At 41.8% G+C, this 22,781-nt stretch overlaps 1 protein-coding gene across 3 annotated transcripts in view; it reads right to left on the minus strand.

Moving 5' to 3' along the window:
- The window catches only part of LOC143781837 (ATP-binding cassette sub-family B member 5-like), a 121,734-nt gene that overhangs the window by 13,666 nt on the left and 85,287 nt on the right, over positions 1 to 22,781 (minus strand). For all 3 annotated transcript variants that reach the window (XM_077268719.1, XM_077268720.1, XM_077268718.1), the window contains exons 16-23: positions 22,046 to 22,204; positions 19,089 to 19,232; positions 18,647 to 18,751; positions 17,070 to 17,147; positions 16,894 to 16,977; positions 14,019 to 14,222; positions 12,297 to 12,397; positions 2,740 to 2,880 (exon numbers count right to left, since the gene is read on the minus strand). In XM_077268719.1, the coding sequence (XP_077124834.1) occupies positions 2,740 to 2,880; positions 12,297 to 12,397; positions 14,019 to 14,222; positions 16,894 to 16,977; positions 17,070 to 17,147; positions 18,647 to 18,751; positions 19,089 to 19,232; positions 22,046 to 22,204 (1,016 nt within the window). The remainder of the gene's footprint in view (positions 1 to 2,739; positions 2,881 to 12,296; positions 12,398 to 14,018; positions 14,223 to 16,893; positions 16,978 to 17,069; positions 17,148 to 18,646; positions 18,752 to 19,088; positions 19,233 to 22,045; positions 22,205 to 22,781) is intronic.

Consider the following 22,781-nt stretch of genomic DNA (forward strand, 5'->3'; position numbering starts at 1 on the left):
GCACGTTGGAGTGGTCCAGCTAATGTAAGCTCCTTGACCCTACTATTATACTTATCAGCCACCCGTTGGTAAGTTCCCTGTCCCTACTGTTATACTGATCAGCTGCGCGTTGGAGTGGTTCAGCTAATGTAATTTCCCTGACCCTACTATTATACTGGTCAGCTGCCTGTAAGCGTGGTGCAGCTAATGTAAGCTCCCTGACCCCAGTATTATACATATCAGCCGCACTTTGGAGTGGTCCAGCTGATGTAAGCTCCCTGAACCTACTATTATACTTTTCAGCCACCCGTTGAAGTGGTGCAGCTAATGTAAGCTCCCTGAACCTACTATTATACTTATCAGCCACCTGTTGGAGTGGTGCAGCTAATGTAAGCTCCCTCGCCCTAGTATTATACTCATCAGCCACCTGTTGGAGATGATATAGAAGGGTTAATGTTTTGCCTTTAATTGCCTTTTGCCTTTAATAGCTAGAATTGCTAGAATGTATTTTTATGATGCTGTAGTCTGGTAGACTCCTCTTCAAGGATTGTATACTTCTTATCCTATATGTTTTCAATAGCCAGCCACAACATGTTCTGGGTACGTGGGAAATAAAGGTCAGCATGACCCGGGGTAACAGGGGGAGGGCTACATGAATTACATTGAGAATTACATTTGTTGTAAATGGTATAAAGTATTGCCTTGTGTTTGGATATATCAGATAAAGTGACTTTGCTCACAGCAAATGTGCGGTTTACTTTTTCTCCAAGCGCGCCTGTCAATGAAGGGCGTAACCTCCTGATTTGACCTCACTGGTGATCTGGCATGTCTGACATTGGGTCAGAACGCAAACAGCTACAACAGAGTGGTGCAGCTAATGTAAGTTCCCTGTCCCTACTATTATACTGATCAGCTGCCCGTTGGAGTGGTACAGCTAATGTAATTTCCCTGACCCTACTATTATACTGATCAGCTGCCTGTAAGTGTGGTGCAGCCAATGTAAGATCTCTGACCCCAGTATTATAATGTAAGCTCCCTGACCCTAGTATTACACTTATCAGTCGCCCATTGGAGTGGTGCAGCAAATGTAAGTTCCCTGACCGCAGTATTATACTTATCAGCCGCTGTCTTCTGCTACTGGCGCCACTCCGGTCCCATCTTGTGACTGCAACTGCTGACTGATTGAAAGTCAGAGGTAACGGTCACAAGCTCTGAATGTAAATCTATTAGAGGCTCATTCTGTCCTCACTCTGGTTCTCATACTCTTCCATTGAGAAGTGACTTCTAAATCACCTAGCAAACACTGGAGTGATCCAGGAGGTCACAGGTGTGCAGCACGATGGCTCAGTGGTTAGCACTGTTGCTTTGCAGTAATGGAGTCCTGGGTTCAAATCCCATCAAGGATAACATGTGCAAGGAGTTTGTATGTTCTCCCTGTTTTTGAGTGGGTTTCCTCCAGTGCAAGAGTAAACTAACGCTCGGCTCTAACTCTGACAGAGTTCAATCCAAGTGATATCAGTAGTATAGTTGGCCTGATTCTCTCGCAGTAGGGAACATACGCCAGTGCGTCCCTGGCATAATAGTTTCTAGTTGCAAATAACTGCTGCAGCTCTTCCTTAAAAGTCTACGTCCAAAATGGTGGGTGATAATAAACTAGAGAAAGATGCAGGAATTTGAGCTCGCTGTCAACTATGGGAATTAAATAAATCCTGTGGGTTGCGGTATACGCTCCAAGACTTCTTTTCATTGTAGGCAATTACAATAAGTGTTCAATATAGAAAACTAACTGCACTAAACACATCTGTTCCACATGAAGAAGGTCCGGGCACAGTTTTGTGTACAATAAAAAGAAGTCTTGGCGTGTATACCAAGATCTGCCAAATTTCTTTCATTCTACAGTTAACAGTCAGCTCATATCCATGAATCCTTCTCCATTTTTATTTTACTACTATTATTACTTATAATACACATTTTTGAAAAAGTGCAGCACTATCAGATTGTGCATCAATGCAATGCCAACCACAATGCCGCACCAGTCACAATATGCCCTAGGCTGTGTTAACTGCTTTCTGCCACTTAAATAGTTCCAGGCACAGTTTTCATCTCTAAAAGGGAATCTGTCACCAGGTTTTTGCTACCTCATCTGTGATCAGCATAATGTAGGGAAAGAGACCCTGATTCCAGCGATGTATCACTTACTTTACTGTGTGTATCAGTTGTGATACAAACAATTTCTACTGCTGTAGATGTAGGAAGGCTCAGAGAGCTGACCCTGCAGATACCACTGATTGGCAGCGTTCTATGTACATTATATATTGACAGTAAGTTGCTAATCAGTGGTGGTGGTGGGATTGGACCAGGAGGCAGCTGGCACCTAGTCTTCCAGTGATAATCTAATGATGATAATGCACTGATAGTATTGAAACTATGTCATACAGTCTTGTAAGTGACACATCACTGCAATCAGTGTCTCAACCCCTATATCATGCTGCCCTGAGATTACATAGCAAAACCTGCTGACAGACTCCCTGGCATCTAGACATCCTCTCCATACAGTGGCAGACACAGTGTGCTCCTCCACAATGTACCAGCTGCCATCTATAGAGGCAAGTTACTTAGAATTTATGACCATGTATATTCTCAATGATATAGCAGTGCAAGACAGGACATAGATTCAGGTGGCCATTTATCCTAATTATCAGCCAATATAATCCTGATAATAATAATAATAATAATAATAATAATAATAATAATACTTACAGAAATACTTCCTCTGAGTTCATCCTTCCAATTTCAATCATATAAGCTCCAAAACGGTAGCTTGCTGCATAGGCAAAGTTAATGAATGACTGGCTAAATGCAAAACAGATGCCGTATATCTGGGCCTTCCGCTGAGAGTTCCTAGAAAAAATCAGATTATAGGGAAGGCAATATTAAGATCCAACAGGCAGAATCTCAGATCTTGATATTAAAAACAAATAAATATAATTTGTGTAGCTTGGTACGTGTGCAGAAGCTGGTCATGTACATCACATCCTATAGCTGAATGTTATATTGGTTGCCTGTCTTTCTTGCGAACTCAAGAAGATATTATCCATTTTTCCTTGAATACCTGCTATCAGGAGAAAAGGTGTTATTTAGATGGGCAGAATTTTGCCTATAATAATCATATAAGTCCCCTCTATAAGTTGTAAAGCGCTGCGGAATATGTTGGCGCTATATAAATAAAATTATTATTATTATTATTATTATTGATCAATGTTACATATGTCGGTTATTGCTGGTTTAAAGACTCTTTATCATAGACTAATACGAACTGTATGGAAATAAATGATCATTAATACAATTATTGTCCCCACATGATTTACCCTGGAAGACGAATAGACGAAACGCGCGTTGAGGTGGTGAGATGCAACATCCTTCCCTTGCTCTGATTCCAGGTAAAAATATACTCTGCAATCTTGTATGCATATGGTAGGAGCACTCCATGCACTTAAGCACCTTAATGATTTTACAAATGATCATGTAGCCAAATAGGTCCATATATATTCTAATAGCTTTTTCTTTTGCCCTACATTAAGGTCTCCTTCCATTGTATGAGTTTATGCTGTATATCTTTTATCCTGATACTGTCTATTTTCTAATATAATTTAATCACTCCTTTTTCTTGTTGATCTGGCCTATGTGCGTTACTGGCTTCCCATAACCCAGAGACTCCAGTTTAACACTCTAACCATGGCATACAAAGCCATCCACAACCTGTCTCCTCTATATATCTGTGACCTCGTCTCCCGGTACTTTCCTGCATGCAACCTCCGATCCTCACAAGATCTCCTTCTCTTCCTCTCACAATTGCATACAAGATTTCTCCCGTGCATCCCCCCTCCTCTGGAACTCTCTACCCCAACATATCAGACTCTCACCTACTGTGGAAACCTTCAAAAGGAACCTGAAGACCCACCTCTTCCGACAAGCCTACAACCTGCAGTAACCACCGATCCACCAAACCACTACTCGACCAATTCTGCTCTCACCTATTGTATCCTCACTCATCCCTTGTAGATTGTGAGCCCTCGCGGGCAGGGTCCTCTCTCCTCCTGTACCAGTCCTGACTTGTATTGATTAAGATTATTGTATTTGCTTTTTTATTATGTATACCCATCCTCACATGTAAAGCGCCATGGAATAAATGGCGCTATAACAATAAATAATAATGTGCTACACATTTTGATATGGAGTGTGACTGTGTGGTAAAAAGGTCATGGACTAATATGCATGATTTACATATTGTTGTTAGGAAATTCACTGCTTACACAGGGAGATGTGCTGCCAGCAGTGATTATGTCATCAGCCAACAAAGAACGAGCAATTGCTTGTATGGCAGCAAAACTGTGAAAAGTTAACATACAGCAGTGATTGGGAATGAAGGTTCTTACAAACATTTGGCTGATTGTCTCGTCACCTTAAGTAAGGATGCCCCATATACAAAAGATTGTGGGCCAATCCCACTAAAAGGGCTTTTGTACATATAACTCAATCAAGTCCAGAAACATGTAAAAGACATTTAAGGTAAATGGTTTTCTAACCTTTTTGAAAATTGGGCAGAAGGAAGCAATATTAATAAAAGAAAGAAATGCCGGAAAGTGTTCCATACCCATCCCAACTCCCATCACTTTAATGCTGCCGTTTTGATGGTCTTTGCTAGACCCAGAAGTGATGATGTCTACAGATGAGCGAATATTTCATTGTTTGGTTCGGATTACAATCCCATAATTTGCAATATTCCCCTATAATTTGTCTAATATTTGCCAAACATAACCGAATGCCATTCAGCTCAATGGGAGGCAAAAACAAACGCATGCATAACACCTTATAACAGACCCAAATGCTGCCAAAACACATCAAATGAGGGACAGACACCAGGAAAGTGGCCTCAATTCACCCACAGTACAAATTTTAGCATGGAACTACAGCAATCAGCCAGGCATGAGGTATCGGGTCTGGGACAGCATTTACAGCTTTCAATTGAACGTCACAGTAAGATGAGGTGGTTGAGGAATCGATGTACGACCCCTTTACTGGGAGCCCTGATACCACATGCAATACCTCTATCTGCTTTCATGCTGAGCCACACTCAGGTGGCACAAATATCAGTTTTGCAGACAACCATTGTCATAAAAATTTAAGGATAGTAGCATGGGTAGTTGACTCCAAGGACGTGGAGGCCTGACGGTCTTAGAAACCTACTGCTACAGGCAACATGTATGAAGGAGACCCAACCAGGAGTGTTCACATTTCCAAACATTATTAGCAGACACCACCAAAGTGGCATCAATTTCACGAGAGTAGAAATGGTATAATAGGAACCGACAGGTCTTTCACTACACCCAATACAGCAGATAGACATCCAGCCAGGAGTGTTCACATTTCTAGAAAATTACTGGCAGACACCACAGAAGTAGCATCAATTTCACCACAGTAGAAATAGTATAATAGGGACCGACAGGTCTTCTACTACACCCAATCCAGGAGATGGACATCCAACCTGGAGTTTTCACATTTTAAAAATTGATGGACTGACACCACCAAAGTGGAATAACTGTCACGAAAATATAAATAGTATAATTGGCACCGACACGTCTTCCACTACACAAAATCCAACAGATGGGCACCCAACCAGAAGTGTTCACATTTCCAAAAATTACTGGCAGACGCCACAACAGTGGCAACAATTTCACCACAGTAGAAATAGTATAATAGGGACGGACAGGTCTTCCACTACACCCAATAATGCAGATTGACACTCAACCAGGAGTGTTCACATTTCCAAAAATTACTGGCAGACACCACAAAAGTGGCATCAATTTCACGATTTCACGAAAGTAGAAATAGTGATTGACAGGTCTTCCACTACACCCAATCCAACAGATGGACACCAATTTGAGTGTTCACATTCTAAAAAATGAGAGCCTGACACCACCAAAGTGGAATAACTGTCACGAGAATAGAAATTGTATAATTGGGACCGAGATGTCTTCCACTACAGCTAACCCAGCAGATGTAGACCAATCACAACTGATCACATTTCAGCAAATTTGTGTTAACATCAGCAGGAGCAGCAGCCGCAGCAGGCACAGAAGCCACACTAAAAATATCACAGAGTGCAGTTACGTGACATTAATGCATCACACTAAAATGCAATATCACCTAGTCTGTACAGTCCTCGAATGGGGTGCAAAAGTCCTTAGAGATCCATGACTTGTTCATCTTGATGAAAGTTAGGCAGTCTACACTTTCAGAGGACAGCTGGCTGTGCTTATCCGTCAGGACACCACCAGCAGTGCTGAAGACAAGTTCTTAGAGAACGCTGGCTGCCGGGAACGATAAAACCTCCAAGGCGTGTGAGGCGATCTCAGGCCACTCATCCATTTTGGAAGACCAAAATGTGAAAGGGTCCAAACCCTCCCTGATGGTGTTTATATTCAGTTGTGGATACTCCTGCACCATCCTCTTCATTCCTTCACCACGTGTAAGACTTGGACTCTGTTGTGCTGGTGCACGAGTTGGCCTAAGAAAAATTGTCAAAGGACTGAGAAATTGCTTCTTCCACTTCCACCACTGCTGCTGCTTCTGATGATAATGTTTTGGGGTTGACGAATTGATGTCCCGGAGGTTGGAAATCTAGAGCTGCGATACGAACTGTGTGCTTCACTGCTGTCTTGGTGAAAAGTTCTTGTAAGGTTGTGTAAAAGTGTGTTTCGATACTCCAGCATTTCTGGGTCCCTTTCTGGGGTGGGAATGATCTGGCAAAATTTTGTTTTATAACGTGGATCTAATAAAGTGGCAACCCAGTAGTCATCATTATTCCTAATCATAACTATACAGGGATCATGTTGCAGATAGTGCAGCAAGAAGGCACTCATATGTCGGGCTCTACTATGAGGTCGAAGCCCATGCTGTGTTGGTGGCTGGGTAAAAATGAGGCTTGTTTCCTCCGTCCCCTCCCGCCAACCATAAACAGAGAGGGAGGATTATCCACTTCATCTGACAGTTGCTCGCCCATCACCTCTTCCTCCTCCATTTGTTCTTCGAATCTTGCACCTTCGATAACACTTTGTTTGTTTCTCACAGCCCCCCTCGATCGCAGTAATCCACCTTGGCACCTGCCTGTGTGGCGACAGTCTTGAACTTAGAGACAATGTTATCCCTTCCGCATCCTCCTCTGCTTCCTCCTCTTCTTCTGGGACCACCATCTCCATCCGCAGGCTATTCAAAGTCTGCTCCAGCATATAGATGACTGGAATAGTGATGATGATGATGGCGTCGTCAGCACTAACCATCTTAGTAGCCATTTCAAAACTGTGTAGAAGGGTGCAGAGGTCATTAATCTGTGCCCACTCTGTAAACGTGCTATGCGCCACATCCGTATTGCACTGGTCCAGGATATATGACAAGACATACTACATCAGGGCTCGTTGTTGCAGCCATAGTTGCTGCAACATGTGCAGAGTGGAATTCCACCGTGTCAGCACATCGCATATCAACCTGTTAACTGGCATGGACAAAGACCTCTGTATCGATGCAAGTCGATGACCAGAGGGGTGCGAACGGCTGAAATGAGCACACAGCTTATGTGCTTTCTGGAGCAGCTCACCTAGGCCAGGATAGTGGCGGAGAAAACACTGTACCATCAGGTTGAGTATGTGAGCCATGTAAGGCACTTGTGTGAGCTGGCCTCGCCGTAGGGCCACCACCAGGTTTGTACCATTATTGGACACAGCCTTCCCTGGATGCAGGTTTAGCGGAGACAGCCATTGATCAAACTCAGCCTGGAGAGCTGTCCACAACTCTTCAGCTGTATGACTGCGATCTCCAAGGCATATCAATTTTAATACTGCCTGATTGCAGTGAGCCCTAGCTGCGCAGTACAGATGTGGTGAGGATTCACTCTGCACTGTTGGAATGTGTGTCTCGTTAACGCAGAAGTTGAGGGTGCAGGTGGAGGCCCTAGAGGAGATAGAGGAGGCAAAATCAGTGGAGGAAGCGTTAAATGTAGAGGTTTGTTCTGCAAGCCTTGGGGATTCCAAAACTTGTGGAGCAGCTCCTGTCCTCACAGCCACCAGAGTCACCCAGTGCCCAGTCAGCGAGATGTAATGCCCTTGGTCATGCTTACTCGTCCAAGTGTCTGTGGTGAAATGCACCCTGGCAGACAGATATTTTGTCAAGGAGCGGGTGATGTTGTCTGTGACATGCTGGTGTATCGCAGGCACAGCTTTCTTAGAAAAGTAATGGTGACTGGGTAATTGGTCCTGGGAGACTGCGAAGGTCATCAGCTTTCGTAAACCGTCTGTATCTACCAGGCAGAAAGGCAGCATTTCCGTGGCCAACAGATTGGAGAAGGTGGAGTTCAACCTCTTAGCTTTGTCATGCATAGGAGGAAACAATCTTTAAGTGACCACAACTGCAGAACCATGGGCTGGCTGCAGTGCTGAGAGAGGGCGGAGAACAGTGAACTGGACAAACTGATGGACCATGAGAGAGGTGCAGGCGAGCGTGTTTACGGTGGATTGAGATAGGTCAAAAACAGCAGGCTTCCGTTACAGCTGATGGTGGGCTCTCAGTCAGCGTGACTGGAGCGGGTAAAGAACCTGAGTTTCTGCGGTCGAACACATGCGTCTTGACAGTTGGCATGGTAACAGAGGAGGAAGAAGCAGCAGATACAATTGATGGGGTGGTTGATGGTTGTTGAAGTCCGCTGGTCCACATTTTTGTGCAGTGGGATTCCCACAGTAAAACATGTTGATTGCACATGTTAAGGTTCATACATGTAGTAGTCAAATTATTGCACATTTTACCTCGTCTCAGTTTTTCTTTTGCAAAGTTGACAGATTACATGAGTTGGCTCATCTTTTGTAGTGTCAAAAAAGGCAGAGGTTAGGCAACCCTTGCCAGTCCTGCAAGCTGCAGACCTGCGGATGCTGCTGGTCACAGGCACAGTTGTGGCTAAGGATACATTGCTCGTCGTGGCAGCATCACTACATATCTGCGATGTATGGCAAAACATAACCTCCTCATCTTCATCCTCAGATGACATACTCAGCTATGTGCTTTTATGTTCACGCCAATTGGGATCTAACACCACATCATCATCATCCTCTGTGTTATCATATTCCTCACCTTTGGATTCATGCTCCTCCTCTTCTTGCCCTGACAGCACAGTGCAGTCCGCATGAGCCTCAGATATCTGTCTCATCAGGATCACCTCCTCCCAGGGGTTAATGTCTGATGACAAGGGTCAGGATGCTGTTTGGACCATACCTTGTCGTGGCCCGGATCCAAGCTAAAAAAATTTTGGTCATCGGTGCAGATTTCCTCCTCTTGACTATGCAAAGCTTTTGAGCACACTTCTGATGAACATGGCATAGAATGTGTGAACAACTCTTCAGACTCACCCATCTGTGGTTCCATACAGTCAGTCGAATGGTTGGATAGTTGGGATGAGGGGAAAAGCATGGGTAATTTTGGTGTCACCTCTGTGGACTGTACTAGGTGTGATGTTGAGGTGGAGGAAGAGGAGGAGAGGCCACTTGAAGCTATGATTGCCATCTACTCGAGTACATGCTCTGTCTGGGCATCATCGACAAGGCATACCACTGTGCATCTGCCAAAGAAGGGTAGTGGTATAGCCTGTCCAGTAACATACTGTAAGTTGTCAGTTGTCTTTGCATAGGAAGTGATGTTGCTTCACTAGTGCTTTCACAAACATTACCACCTACCCCACATACACCTTGAACATCAAGCCTAATTCCCCTTCCACCGCGGCCTCGCTTTTTCCCAGTCATGTTGCTCAGAGAGTGTGGTAGGAGTACAATATAAGAAACAAAAAATAGATTTTAAACTCTGCAACACCTCTGCAAACAGCTGAATTTCAGCGACAATAAATTCCAAGTTGAAATAGGGTGTGCTGTATCGTGTAATGACACAGAAAAAAAGAATTGTTTGAGAGTGGATGAGGCCTGTGTGACAAAGAAGTTATGCTACAAACAATTTGAAAGTCAGGTCCCCTACTGCATGACAATAGGAACAGAAGAATTTTTTGTGGTCTATGGATCAGGCCTCTATAACACACAAGATGCTACAAACTATTTTAAAGTCAGGTCCCCTACTGTATGATACTAGGAACAGAAGAATTTTTTGTGGCCTATCAATCAGGCTTCTATAACACACTAGATGCTTCAAACTATTTTAAAGTCAGGCCCCCCTACTGTATGACACTAGGAACAGAAGAAGTTTTTGGGGCCTATGGATCAGTCCTCTATAACACACTAGATGCTACAAACTATTTTAAAGTCAGGTCCCATACTGTATGAAATTAGCAACACAAGAATTTTTTGTGGCCTATGGATCAGGCTTCTATAACACACTAGATGCTACAAACTATTTTAAAATCAGGCCCCCTACTGTATGACACTAGGAACAGAAGAAGTTTTTGGGGCCTATGGATCAGGCCTCTGTAACACACTAGATGCTACAAACTATTTTAAAGTCAGGTCCCATACTGTATGACACTAGGAACAGAAGAAGTTTTTGAGCCTATGGATCAGGCCTCTATAACACACTAGATGCTACAAACTATTTTAAAGTCAGGTCTCCTACTGTATGACAATAGGAACAGAAGATTTTTTGTGGCCTATGGATAAGGCCTCTATAACACACTAGATGCTACAAACTATTTTAAATTCAGGTCCCCTACTGTATGACACTAGGAACAGAAGAATTTTTGTGGCATCTGGATCAGGCCTCTATAACAAACTCAATGCTACAAACTATTTTAAAGTCAGGTCCCATACTGTATGACACTAGGAGCAGATTTTTTGTGGCCTCTGGATCAGGCCTCTACAGCTTAATTTCAACCCAACCAAATGACAAAGTGTGATATTGCGGGTTGTCTAGCTTTTGCAACTTTTTGCAACTGTCTGCAGACAGGTTCATATCACCGCCACAAAATGACAATGTGGGATACAGAAGGCTGTTTCACATTTAGCAACATAACATGTGCCTTAGGTCTGCAGACAGTTTTATATCTCCACAGCACTAAATGACAAGATGGGATACAGCAGGCTGTTTCACATGTAGCTAGAGAAAAAATATTAATTAGAATGCTATACTCGTGCATGGAGCACAATAAACACAATGGACACTAGCTAGCTACACTATCTGATGGATATACAATTGCCTAACTAACTAGCTAAAATCTTGCTGTTAACAGTGCCAGCGTCAGGAGCAGTCTCTCTGCACTGTTACAGTGTCAAAATGGCGCTAAACAAGATGTCCACTATTTATATGGAGAGGGACATGTGATTTCAGAAGCCAATGACAAAACCCGTTGTGTCAGGACATTGTGGATGTTTCCTGTGCCCTGATTGGCTAGTCGCAATGTGCACACATAATGTTAGGGAAAAAAATGACTGTTTACAAGAATGCCCACCTCTGAGCTCTGCAAACCCCCTCCCCTCATCAAACACATGTAAAATGCCCATGATACACCATCAATATCGTTGCTAAAGTGCTGAAAATACTTTTGTGACAACGCAAATATTTTTCTGCACTTTTACCAAATGTTACATATTTTTCTTAATTTTATAAAATTTTGCTCGTGTTTACGATCACGAATCCGAGTGTGCCAAATTCATGCCAAATTTATATTTGACGATCATTTTCTGAACAATTTCACTCATCACTAATGATGTCCCATCAGCATAGTCATCTGACTAAAGTCACTGATTGGCTGAGAGTCAGGAGTCTGAAAATACAGGTCCTGGTGGAGACCCCGGAATAGAAGACTATTGGAGATGCCGATAATGTCTGTAAAGCGCTGTGGAATTAATGGTGCTATAAAAGTGAGTAAAACAAATAAATTACACATTGAAACTTTGCTACTTTGCTTTTCTGGGCAATTTTCAAAAAGGGGGTGTAAAACTCCATTTTAAAGCTAGTGTCAAGTCACTGCTCTAAAAGTCTATCCCAGTACCAGAGATCTACTATATAGATCATCTCTCACAATAGAGGACCTGCACTCTACATCACAGTAACAAGCCAAAAATTTCAATGGCTGTTGTGTAATTTTTAATTTCCGGCAGCACTATTGATTACAGGGCCGCATTGTGATCAGCCTTTTATTAGGGCACCTCTCTAACAAAAAGAGGTTGTATAAACTAGACAAACCTTTAAAGAAGCTATTAATTTTTAAGTTCAGGAGGACAAAACAACTGTTAGTGTAGATAATAAACAGTAGATAAATGTGAATGACTTCTGACCTGTATGGCTTCTGTAAGCTTTCGCTATACATTTCTTCAAATGTTGTTTCTCTGGTCAGTGACACCACAGTTCGGATATTATCCACTGCTTCAGTTGCAATCTATCAATTTTAATAAGAACAGAAAAATATTTATATATTTCCATATATTCACATTTATGAAATTAGAACCTGCCTTAAATTTACCCAATTGCTAAGTATGCTATGTAAAATGTTCATCCATGATTTATTATTTCAGGCTATTAATTATATGCCACTACTTTCTGATGGGTGGTGGTCCGAACTGCTGAAACACCCAAGATTCAAGAATAAAGGGATTGCAGTATTGAAATAGCCCAGCGACCCTTTCAAGCAGCTCCTGGAGCATTTGACTGCCCAAGGAACCGCAGTATAGCCCATTAATTCAAAACTTGTGCACAGTGCGTACCTTGAGTGCATTGTTGTTCAGGAGAAATATATAACACTAAACAACCATTTCCAAGTGGTGCTAAAGAAATAGCCATAAATAATTTTTAGATATCAGATTATTGCATATGTAACACCCAAGGTAACCGTTTGTTACAGTGATGTTGCCTTCCTTTCGGGGAGGGCGATATCATGCTTGGAGGTAAGGGGGATTTCCTTTACCAGGTAAGGCAGCCACATACAACACATTCTGAATCTAGGCCAGAAGGGGGAGCTCAGGACCCGGATTCAGGGGATCTTTCCTCAGCTTTAAGTATTCTGGTCTGGAGGAGGAGTCAGTTCAGTTAGGAAGAGACACTGAAGAGTGAAGTGCAGATAGTGGAGCCATGCAGCCAGGATTTGTGCTGCAGCTCCAGGAAAGAAAGAGAATCTGAGGGGTGTGGAATGTGGTGGAGCTACTGAGGAAAGGAGCACAGTGGAAAAGGAAGGGGGCTCAGAAGGGAACTGTGACTGGGCACCCGCAGCGCCAAAGTGCAGGAGCCAGGCACCGGGAGCCCAAGGTCGTGTTGTGCTCCAGGACACGCAACAGAACCGGAGGGCATTGAACTGTATGTAATTTGCTCAAACACCCCACCTGAAGACGAAGCAGCATCTGGAGAGCCTGGGTTGTGATAGAGACACTGTAAAATGGCTCAAGCTGCCCGCCATACAGGTACCTGTCCCAGGACAGGGGAAGGAAGGGGTACTTTGCCAGCAAGCTTCAGGCAGCAGGGACCCCGCACATCAGTGCAAGTAGGAAAGGCTTACGGACCTCACCTGGGAGAGGGATCTACCATTGCCTCCAGGCCGGCTGGGCCACACCATCACCTGTTCCTGGTACTCCGGACTGTGGACTGCTATACTGCCAGTAAACCAGATAAAGACTTTACCTGTGTCCTCCACTTATGTGCCGGCATACACCATCCTTTCCATACACCTTGGGAGCCCTGGGGACCACATTTCACCTGTGGGAAGTGTCACCATCTTGCTGCAGTAATATCTCCCCAGAGGACCCCTTTAAGCAGCGTCGGTCCTACTGACTGAACACCACAGGTGGCGTCATGAACAAACTCTTTATTACCAAATTCCCTTAAAAGACTTTTCCCCTTTTAAGTGAGCGCTCAGGGCCACGGACTGGGTCACAGCCACTGTGACATCTTCTTTAAGAGCGACCAGACTCGGTACCGAGTATCCCTATTGCCCTGGTGGGCGACTCATATATATACATGAGCATTTCTATTTTGTATATATAGCATCTAATAAAGTGATGAGCACTTACCTTTCCAGCGTATTGAAGCTGTTTTTTATCTTTATTTGCGAAGCCAACAAGTGCTCTGGTCTCAAGAAAGCCAGTGGTCACGAGAACTGGAGTTAGGAGTAGGATAACCAATGTCATTTCCCATCCAAAAATGAAAGACACTATGATGCCCACTCCCATTGTGGAAAGGTTTTCAGCGATCAGTCCAAGTCTGGAGCCAGTTGCCTGATTGAGTTGACAAATAAATATACTGCATTAAACTGTATTCTTATATAGGATCTACAGTGGGTATGGAAAGTATTCATACCCCTTTAAATTGTTCACTCTTTGTTTCATTGAAGCTATTTGGTAAAATCAAAAAAGTTCATTTTTTTCTCATTAATGTACACTCTGCACCTCATCTTGACTGAAAAAAAAACAGAAATATAGTCATTTTTGCAAATTAATTAAAACAGAAAAACTGAAATATCACCTGGTCATAAGTATTCAGACCCTTTGCTCAATATTGAGTAGAAGCACCCTTTTAAGCTAGGACAGCCATCAGTCTTCTTGGGAATGTTGCAACAAGTTTTTCACACCAGGATTTGGGGATCCACTGCCATTCTTCCTTGCAGATCCTCTTCAGTTCCGTCAGGTTGGACGGTGAATGTTGGTGGAAGCCATTTTCAGGTCTCTCCAGAGATGCTCAATTGGGATTGGGCCAGTCAAGAAAGGTCACAGAGTTGTTCTGAAGCCACTCCTTTGTTATTTTAACTGTGTGCTTAGGGTCATTGTCTTGTTGGAAGTTGAACCTTCGGCCAAGTCTGAGGTCCAGAGCACTCTCATCAAGGCTCTTCTCCCATGATTGCTCAGTTTGGCTGGACGGCCAGGTCTAGGAAGACTTCTGGCGGTCCCAAACTTCTTCCATTTAAGGATTATGGAGGCCACTGTGCTCCTAGGAACCTTGAGCACTGCAGAAATTCTGTTGTAACCTCGGCCAGATCTGTGCCTTGCCACAATTCTGTCTCTGAGCTACTTGGCCAGTTCCTTTGACCTCATGATTCTCATTTGGTCTGACATGCACTGTGAGTTGTGAGGTCTTATATAGACAGGTGTGTGCCTTCCAAATCAAGTCCTATCAGTTTAATTAAACACAGCTGGACTCCAATGAAGGAGTAGAACCATCTCAAGGAGGATCACAAGAGAATGGACAGCATGTGACTTAAATATGAGTGTCTGAGCAAAGGGTCTGAATACTTATGACCATGTGATATTTCAGTTTTTCTTTTTTATTAAATTTACAAAAATTCCTACATTTCTGTTTTTTTCCCGTCAAGATGGGGTGCAGATTGTACATTAATATGAAAAAATGAACTTTTTTGAATTTACCAAATGGCTGCAATGAAACAAAGAGTGAAAAAATTAAAGGGGTTTGAATACATTCCATACCCACTGTATGTACACCTAAATAGGGTGTCAAACAATAATTCTATTTTTCTTGTTATAGCTGAGTCTGGAGCAACCATGCAAAGTGTTTCATCCAATGAAGAGCAACTACTGAGCTATAGAGATGGGCGAACCCGAACAGTAAAGTTTGGCGTCTGTACCGAAAACAACTACTGTTCAGGCACAAACACTGAACATGGACTTCTCCAGGAAGTCTGTCTTACTGTTTGGGTTCGACCCCCGAACACTGGGTGTTTGTTGTTGCGTTGTCATGTGTATGACAACGTGGCAAACACTGCTTCTGAATGGCGGTAAAATCATCACCGCAGGTCAGATAGATGCATTTCCCTTGCTGTCAAATGACAGCCTGAGCCCGCTGCTGCTACTGACTACTGCTCCTATCAGCCAATGCCTGCTCTCACTAATAACAGTGAAAGCAGGAGTGGCTTGGAGTATTCATCATTCGGCTGAAAATACATGTTACATTACATGTTACGAAAATACATTCGGCTGTAAATACATTTTTAAAAAAACAGCGTAGGTTCCCTTGTATTTTTGATAACCAGCCAGGCAAACCTCACAGCTGGGCGCTACATCCCTCAGTTGTAAGTTTCAGCAAGGCTGGTTATCAAGAATAGAGGGGTCCCCCCAATTTTTGAAAACCAGCCAAACTAAACCAGACAGCTGGGACTGGTATTCTTAAGCTGGTAAGGGGCCATGGATATTGGCCCCCAGCCTAAAAATATCAGCCCACAGCCACCCAGAAATGGCACATCTATTAGATGCGCTAATTCTGGCTCTTTGCCCTCCTCTTCCTACTTGCCCTGTGGCGGTGGCAAGTGGGGTTCATATTTGTGGAGTTGTTGTCACCTTTGTATTGTCAGGTGACATCGAGCCCACGGATTAGTAATGGAGAGACGTCTATAAGACACCTATCCATTACAGGTCCCAGCGCTTGATAGGACGAAAAGAAGCACCCTAAAAGTTTAGCAGTTGTAACACTTCATGTTTTATTTAAAGGGGTATTCACATCTCCAAGATCCTATCCCAATATGTAGTAGGTGTAATAATAATGATATTAGCAAATACCTCCATTTAGAAATGTAGTATAGTTTTTCTGATATGCTATGTCCCTTTCCTCATGTGCAGGCATTGCAGGACCTTAACCTTCACTATATCAGTGGTTGTAACCATGGATACCTAAGGTCCTGTAATGCCTTGCACATGAGGAAAGCAAATAGCGACATAGCGAATCGAAAAAAAAATTCTAAATATCTAATTGGAGGTATTTGCTAATATTATTATTACTACACTTACTACATATTGAGATAGGATCTTGGAGATAGGAATATCCCTTTAAGTTTAATTGCTGGGTTGTGGGGTTATTTCATACCAATTCCACAACCCAAAAACAACATTTTAGAAAAGTCAATGTTCTGAATCAAATTGATGAAATAGTATGTGTACTTACAGCCTGTATCTGAGAAGCATCTGTGGCAAGTCGAGTTGTTAAAGCTCCAGTGCTATTTTTCTTGTCATCAAACCATGACATTTCCTTAAGACAAAGAAATAGGCAAAATATCCAATATAACCACTGATCAACACATTAGATTCACTTCATTGGGTAATATTCATTGCCAAACTAACCTGGCGCAGCATAGATTTAAATGCCATTTGTCTCAGCCGCATGGTGAGGACCTCCCCTGATCTTCCAAACATGAAGCCCTAACCAAAAACACAGAGCATGATCTGTAAAATATACTATACACTGGAAAAAATGAATAAAACGGTAAAATGTCTTCAAATGAGAACTATATGAAAACATCACGAGGCCAAATTTTGGCCTATGCTAAAGTCAGAAAATTCAGTATATTTTTTCACAACAAAGACATAGATTTGTGACATTTGTTAATCTATCTAAAAGTTGTCAACCACACACGCTAATAGTTAAACATTACGTTTTAGCCACTTTTCCAAAACAGACAATTTCAGATTAAAATGTATCAAAATTGTGCAATTTGTGAATTTTTAGCCTGAATTTAATCCAAAAACTTGCATTTATCGACTTGATACTAAGGTACATATATTAATTTTGATGTAGTCGATTATTTTCTTAGGTTTAATCAAGACATTAAAAGGGTGATCTACAACTATGATATTGATGAACTATCCTTAGGATAGTCATTAATATCACATCAATGGGAAATTAAATGGAAACAATTGAGAAGCTAAACAATTCAGCTACATTGCCTATTTAGTGGCCGCTGCTACCTACTGCAGATCAGCATGCCCTCTCGAGTAGAACCTGATCTGCAGAACCCAGCAATGGCCTAGCTGATTGAGCTGTGCTGTTCAGCTCCACAACTGTTTAATTCCAACTGCTTCCAGAGCGAAGAACAGCTGATCTGAGGGGGTGTCGGGTGTCAGACCATCAATATCATAGTAGTCAGGGCTGCTCTACCATGAGGTAGTCCGAGATGAGCAGTCCGAGTTGTCTCTTAGGGGGGAAGATGACAGATCACCTTCAAAATACTCAGCCTCGGTCAAGCATCATGACACATAAATTCATCATAACGTGGATCGCGGTGTGTTGAGAGGGCTAAGGAGCTGAGATGCTACCTAGGTTACAAAGTCAACATTTTACCCATGAATTGAGAATTTTGAAAATGAAAGATCAGTCCTGGCAGAGAAAGAAGTAGATAGATTTCTCTGATGAGATATATTACAAAGTTTCCTAATTTCATGTGTACTATTGATTTATGAAACAGTTACTTGTTAACAATATGGATGCCATTGTCAATCTCTGACATCCAAATTAAACAGAGCAGTCAACGATACACAAGCACACATGCCAGTCTTTGTGAACATTCATGGTGGAGTCAGATGCTTCCAATTCATGAAGAGGGCACATCTCACAAGTGGTGTGCATCTCCATGCACCACACCAGAAATCTTACTTCACGGACTGGAGTGAGATTTCTTGTGTAGGGAACAATACAGATCATCGTGATTACAGCTCATCAAGCTCCAGCCACGCACCCATCCCGAAATGACTTTGGTAGAGCTGAAAGAAGCTGATGCGCTGCATCAAAAATTTTGCAACTTTCCAAGGCAATTTATGCCAAAATTATGGCAAAATTGCTTTGATGAAATAAGTGCCTATGTGTCTACAGCATGATACTACAGCAGAATACAATTTATAGAAGAAATGAAGAGTTAACTAACCTGCAGAAAAAATGTGAAGAAAGAAACCACACCAATAACCGCAATAATTATCGAATACAGATTTATTTCTGATCGTATTTTCTCTGAATCATTAGTTTCAAATATCTGTTAAAAAAAGGGAAAAGATTACAAGATATGTGATGATTCTGAACATATAGTAACTAATATTATCACTCTACTAGCTTTAATAATTGTGGATTTTTTAAAAATATTTTTAATCCTGATTTATAGATTGGCTATACAATTAAGTAAAATAATGCTATTTGATTATTATTATTTATCCTATATATTTAGAAAAGTATTTCAATACTGCGTTGACACATTGCAGGAATTGTGTTTTTTTGCAGTGATTTATCAAAAATAATGAAAAAAAGCCCAGTTCAGTTTGAACTATTACATTCTTAACAGAAATATGGAAGATGCATGCCTAAAATATACTTACAGTTATAACTTTAGCGAATAGTATACTGAAAGCTGGGTGACCTATTCCATTGATTAATGCCGCAAGTGTTCCAAGCATAATATATGGCCACTCTGATTTATTCAGTCTTAATATCCGGAAAAATGAAATGTTTGGAAGTTTTTTCTGTGGAAATGGAGTAAAAAACTATTTGTGTTAATGCCTGCCACTTGATCACAGTTGCACCAAAATGTTGTCAATTACTACTGTATATGAAGCTAACAATTAGGTAGAGCAATCTTAGACAAAAGTGTATATTGATGCATACAATTTATCAACTAGCATGAACCACTTTAATAAATCCAGCATAGACAATTATATTACTGATGTTTGTGTGACTAAATCCGGGGTCACACTTACGAGTTCAATGTGAGAAACTCGCACGAGTCTCTCTCATCAAGTCCCAGCACTGCCGCCGGCACTCGGGAACGGAGTGTGCGTCTGCATGTATTTCTATGCAGATGCACGCTTCGGACCTGAGTGCCGGCGGCTGTGCCAGGTATTGATGCGAGAGACCCGTGCGAGTTTCTCACATTGAACTCATAAGTGTGACCCCGGCCTTAGTCACACAAACATCTACTATATAATTGTCTAAGGGTCACTTCCGTCTTTCTGTCTGTCTGTCTTTCTTTCTGTCTGTCATGGAAATCCCTTCAAAAGCTTGCTGTGGTGCATAAACCTACTATTCGGCCACTCCTAAACAGTGTTCACAAGCAGAAAGGGTTGCAGTGGGCCGAGACATACATGAAGACTAATTCTCAAACAGTCTTGTTTACTGAGCAACTCTGGACGGTCCAGATGGATGGAGTAGTGGATGGTTGGTGGATGGCCACCATGTCCCAACAAGGCTGCGAAGTCAGCAAGGAGGTGGAGGAGTCATGTTTTGGGCTGGAATCATGGGGAACCAGCTGGTGGGGCCCTTTAAGGTTCCTGAAGGTGTGAAAATGACCTCAGCAAAATATATAGAGTTTCTGACTGACAACTTTCTTCCATGGTCTAAAAAGCAGAAACGTGCCTTCAGGAGCAAAATCATCTTCATGCATGAAAATGAATACCTCTGAGTAATTGGCTGCTATGGGCATAAAAGGAGATAAACTCATGGTATGGCCACCATCTTCCTCTGACCTCAACCTTATAGAGAACCTTTGGAGTATCATCAAACAAAAGATCTATGAGGGTGGGAGGCAGTTCACATCAAAACAGCAGCTCTGGGAGGCTATTCTGACTTCATGCAAAGAAATATAAGCAGAAACTCTCCAAAAACTCACAAGTTCAATGGATGAAAGAATTGTGAAGGTGATATCAATGAAGGGCTCCTATGGTAACATGTAACTTGGCCTGTTAGGATGTTTTGGAGTTAAATAGCTTTTTTGTTCAGTGAATGTGACCTCCTAATGCTGCAAATTCCACAAATGAGCATTTTCAGTTCTTTAAAACATATCAAATGTTTAGAAATTCTACTGTGCCTAATAATTTGGAACAGTGCATTTTGAGTTTTTATTCATTTTGGAGATTATACTGTTATCATTGGGAGGTTTCTTCAATAAAATTCAATGTATAATCTAACGGGTGATGACTTTTATTAGACTGACTGGTATTTGCACCGACCATTTAGGAAAATCCGAGAAAAATGTAATTAGCATAATAATTTGGAACATAGTGTATACTACGTGGCTGTGCTATATAGTACATGGCCGGCCGCGAGCAATCAGCGGCAGGCGCAGTCCGGCCGCGAGCAATCAGCGGCAGGCGCAGTCCGGCCGCAAATTGACGCGGGAGTTGAACCACGCTTCGCTAATTGGTCGCGGTTGGCCGAATCCTGTGTATTCAATGTATTATTCTAAAATCTTCATAAATAAACTACATTCATATTCTAGAATACCCGAAGCGTTAGAATCGGGCTACCATCTAGTCAGTAATATAAATGTCCATGCTGGAGTTGGAAATAGTGTCTAAAACATATAATTGCACGCATTGAACTCGCAAGTATGACCCCGGCCTAAGGGACATTGTGGCCTCTTTAGACATCAGCTTCAGTTGTGACTGCTACTTATAAACCAGCCATAGCTGCGCCCAGAGAAGTTCTCCATGAATTGAATGTCCTTTATTATACTCCGAGGTCTCTCCAAACCCCAGAGTATAACAAACATAAAAAGTAAAAATAAAAAGAAATACTTATACTCACCTTGCGCTCATCTCCTGGACACTCCGCTCTTCACCATCACCCGTCCGGTCCTTGTCTCATCTTCTAATCACCACTGTGAGTGCTGAATCCTTGGGATGCAAGTAAGGTGATGATGTCATGGGCATCATCAGAGCCGGAAGTTCCTGACCTAACGAGAGATGGATTCAGCACTCATGGCAGTGATAAGAATATGCACCAAGGACCGAACGTCAATAGTACACATAAAAATAAGCAACTTTGTAATATATCACGATCAGTCATTATCAAAATTCTCAATTCTGAGGTAAAATCTGTATTTAGTGAAGACAGATTGTTACATTACTGTATAAATAGGAGGAGGAGGAGGAGCTCTGCCTCTAGCTCCTCCCTCCACACCCGTCTACATAGAATCTCATCAGTAACAGCCGCCATCTCCTATCTCAGTAATGTAATAATGTGTCTTCACTGAATACAGATTTTACCTCAGAATTTAAAATTTTGATAATGACTGATCAATTTTGGAAGAGAAAAAAAGCACACTTCACTGCTAAGCTAAGATATATTACAAAGTTGCTTATTTTCACGTGTACTATTGATTTATGAAATAAAAATGAAAATGAAAACGACAATTACGCTTTAACCTTTGGTTGGGAATTTACAGCTCAGTTGAATCCACATAGAAGTGAATTACAAAAAATCCCTATTTGGACAAATGCAAAGTAGAATTCAATTCCCATTGAATATATTCGCTTATCTCTACTTGCTGTCTCTTCACCTCTTCTGTTTCCGCCTCGCTATCTTCTTCTTCTCCGTTATCAGATATAGAAAATTTTCCATTGGACATGTTAGAGTATAATCTCTGCAGTAGAGGTGGTTTGTCCTGTTTTGCTTCCTCATTTTGTCCAGTTTCGGCCTCTTCTGCCGCTTTTATAGTCTGAAAATAAAGTAAGTTGTGGGGATGAGATTATTTTGATACAAAGTTCTGTCTATATCATGTGTTGACCCATGAATATAACGGAAAGCTACTATGCAAAAGTTTTAAACAAGTGTGGAAAAATACTTTTAACACAAAAACCTGATAGGTCATTTACTGTTGATACATTCCCTTTAAATTAGATTAAAGAACGAAATGCAAATGTTTCTTATTATTTTACCATGGGCTGTTTCATACAGAAAATCAGATTACTTTGGAAAAAAGATAATTTATCTTTATCATAATAAAACATTGGGAAATCATTGTTACCATGTACTGATTTATGGCTAATATGTTAGTTAGGAGAATGCACATTGGACTAAAGACCACAGGATGGGCACTGATTATATTATGTAATAGGAGATAATAAATTGTGGGTTTATATCTTTAATTAGACCTGTAGATAAGTGATGCCCAATTGGGGACACTGATGCTTAATATTTTGCTCCCAAGCAAAGGAAAATGTTATTGGTTCAGCTGCCATCTTTAGGAAAGTGATTAGGCATGAGTGCTCCTGAAGGTGAAAGTATGATTCGTG

This window comes from Ranitomeya variabilis, chromosome 6 (genome assembly GCF_051348905.1).
Source record: "Ranitomeya variabilis isolate aRanVar5 chromosome 6, aRanVar5.hap1, whole genome shotgun sequence".
NCBI lineage: Eukaryota > Metazoa > Chordata > Amphibia > Anura > Dendrobatidae > Ranitomeya > Ranitomeya variabilis.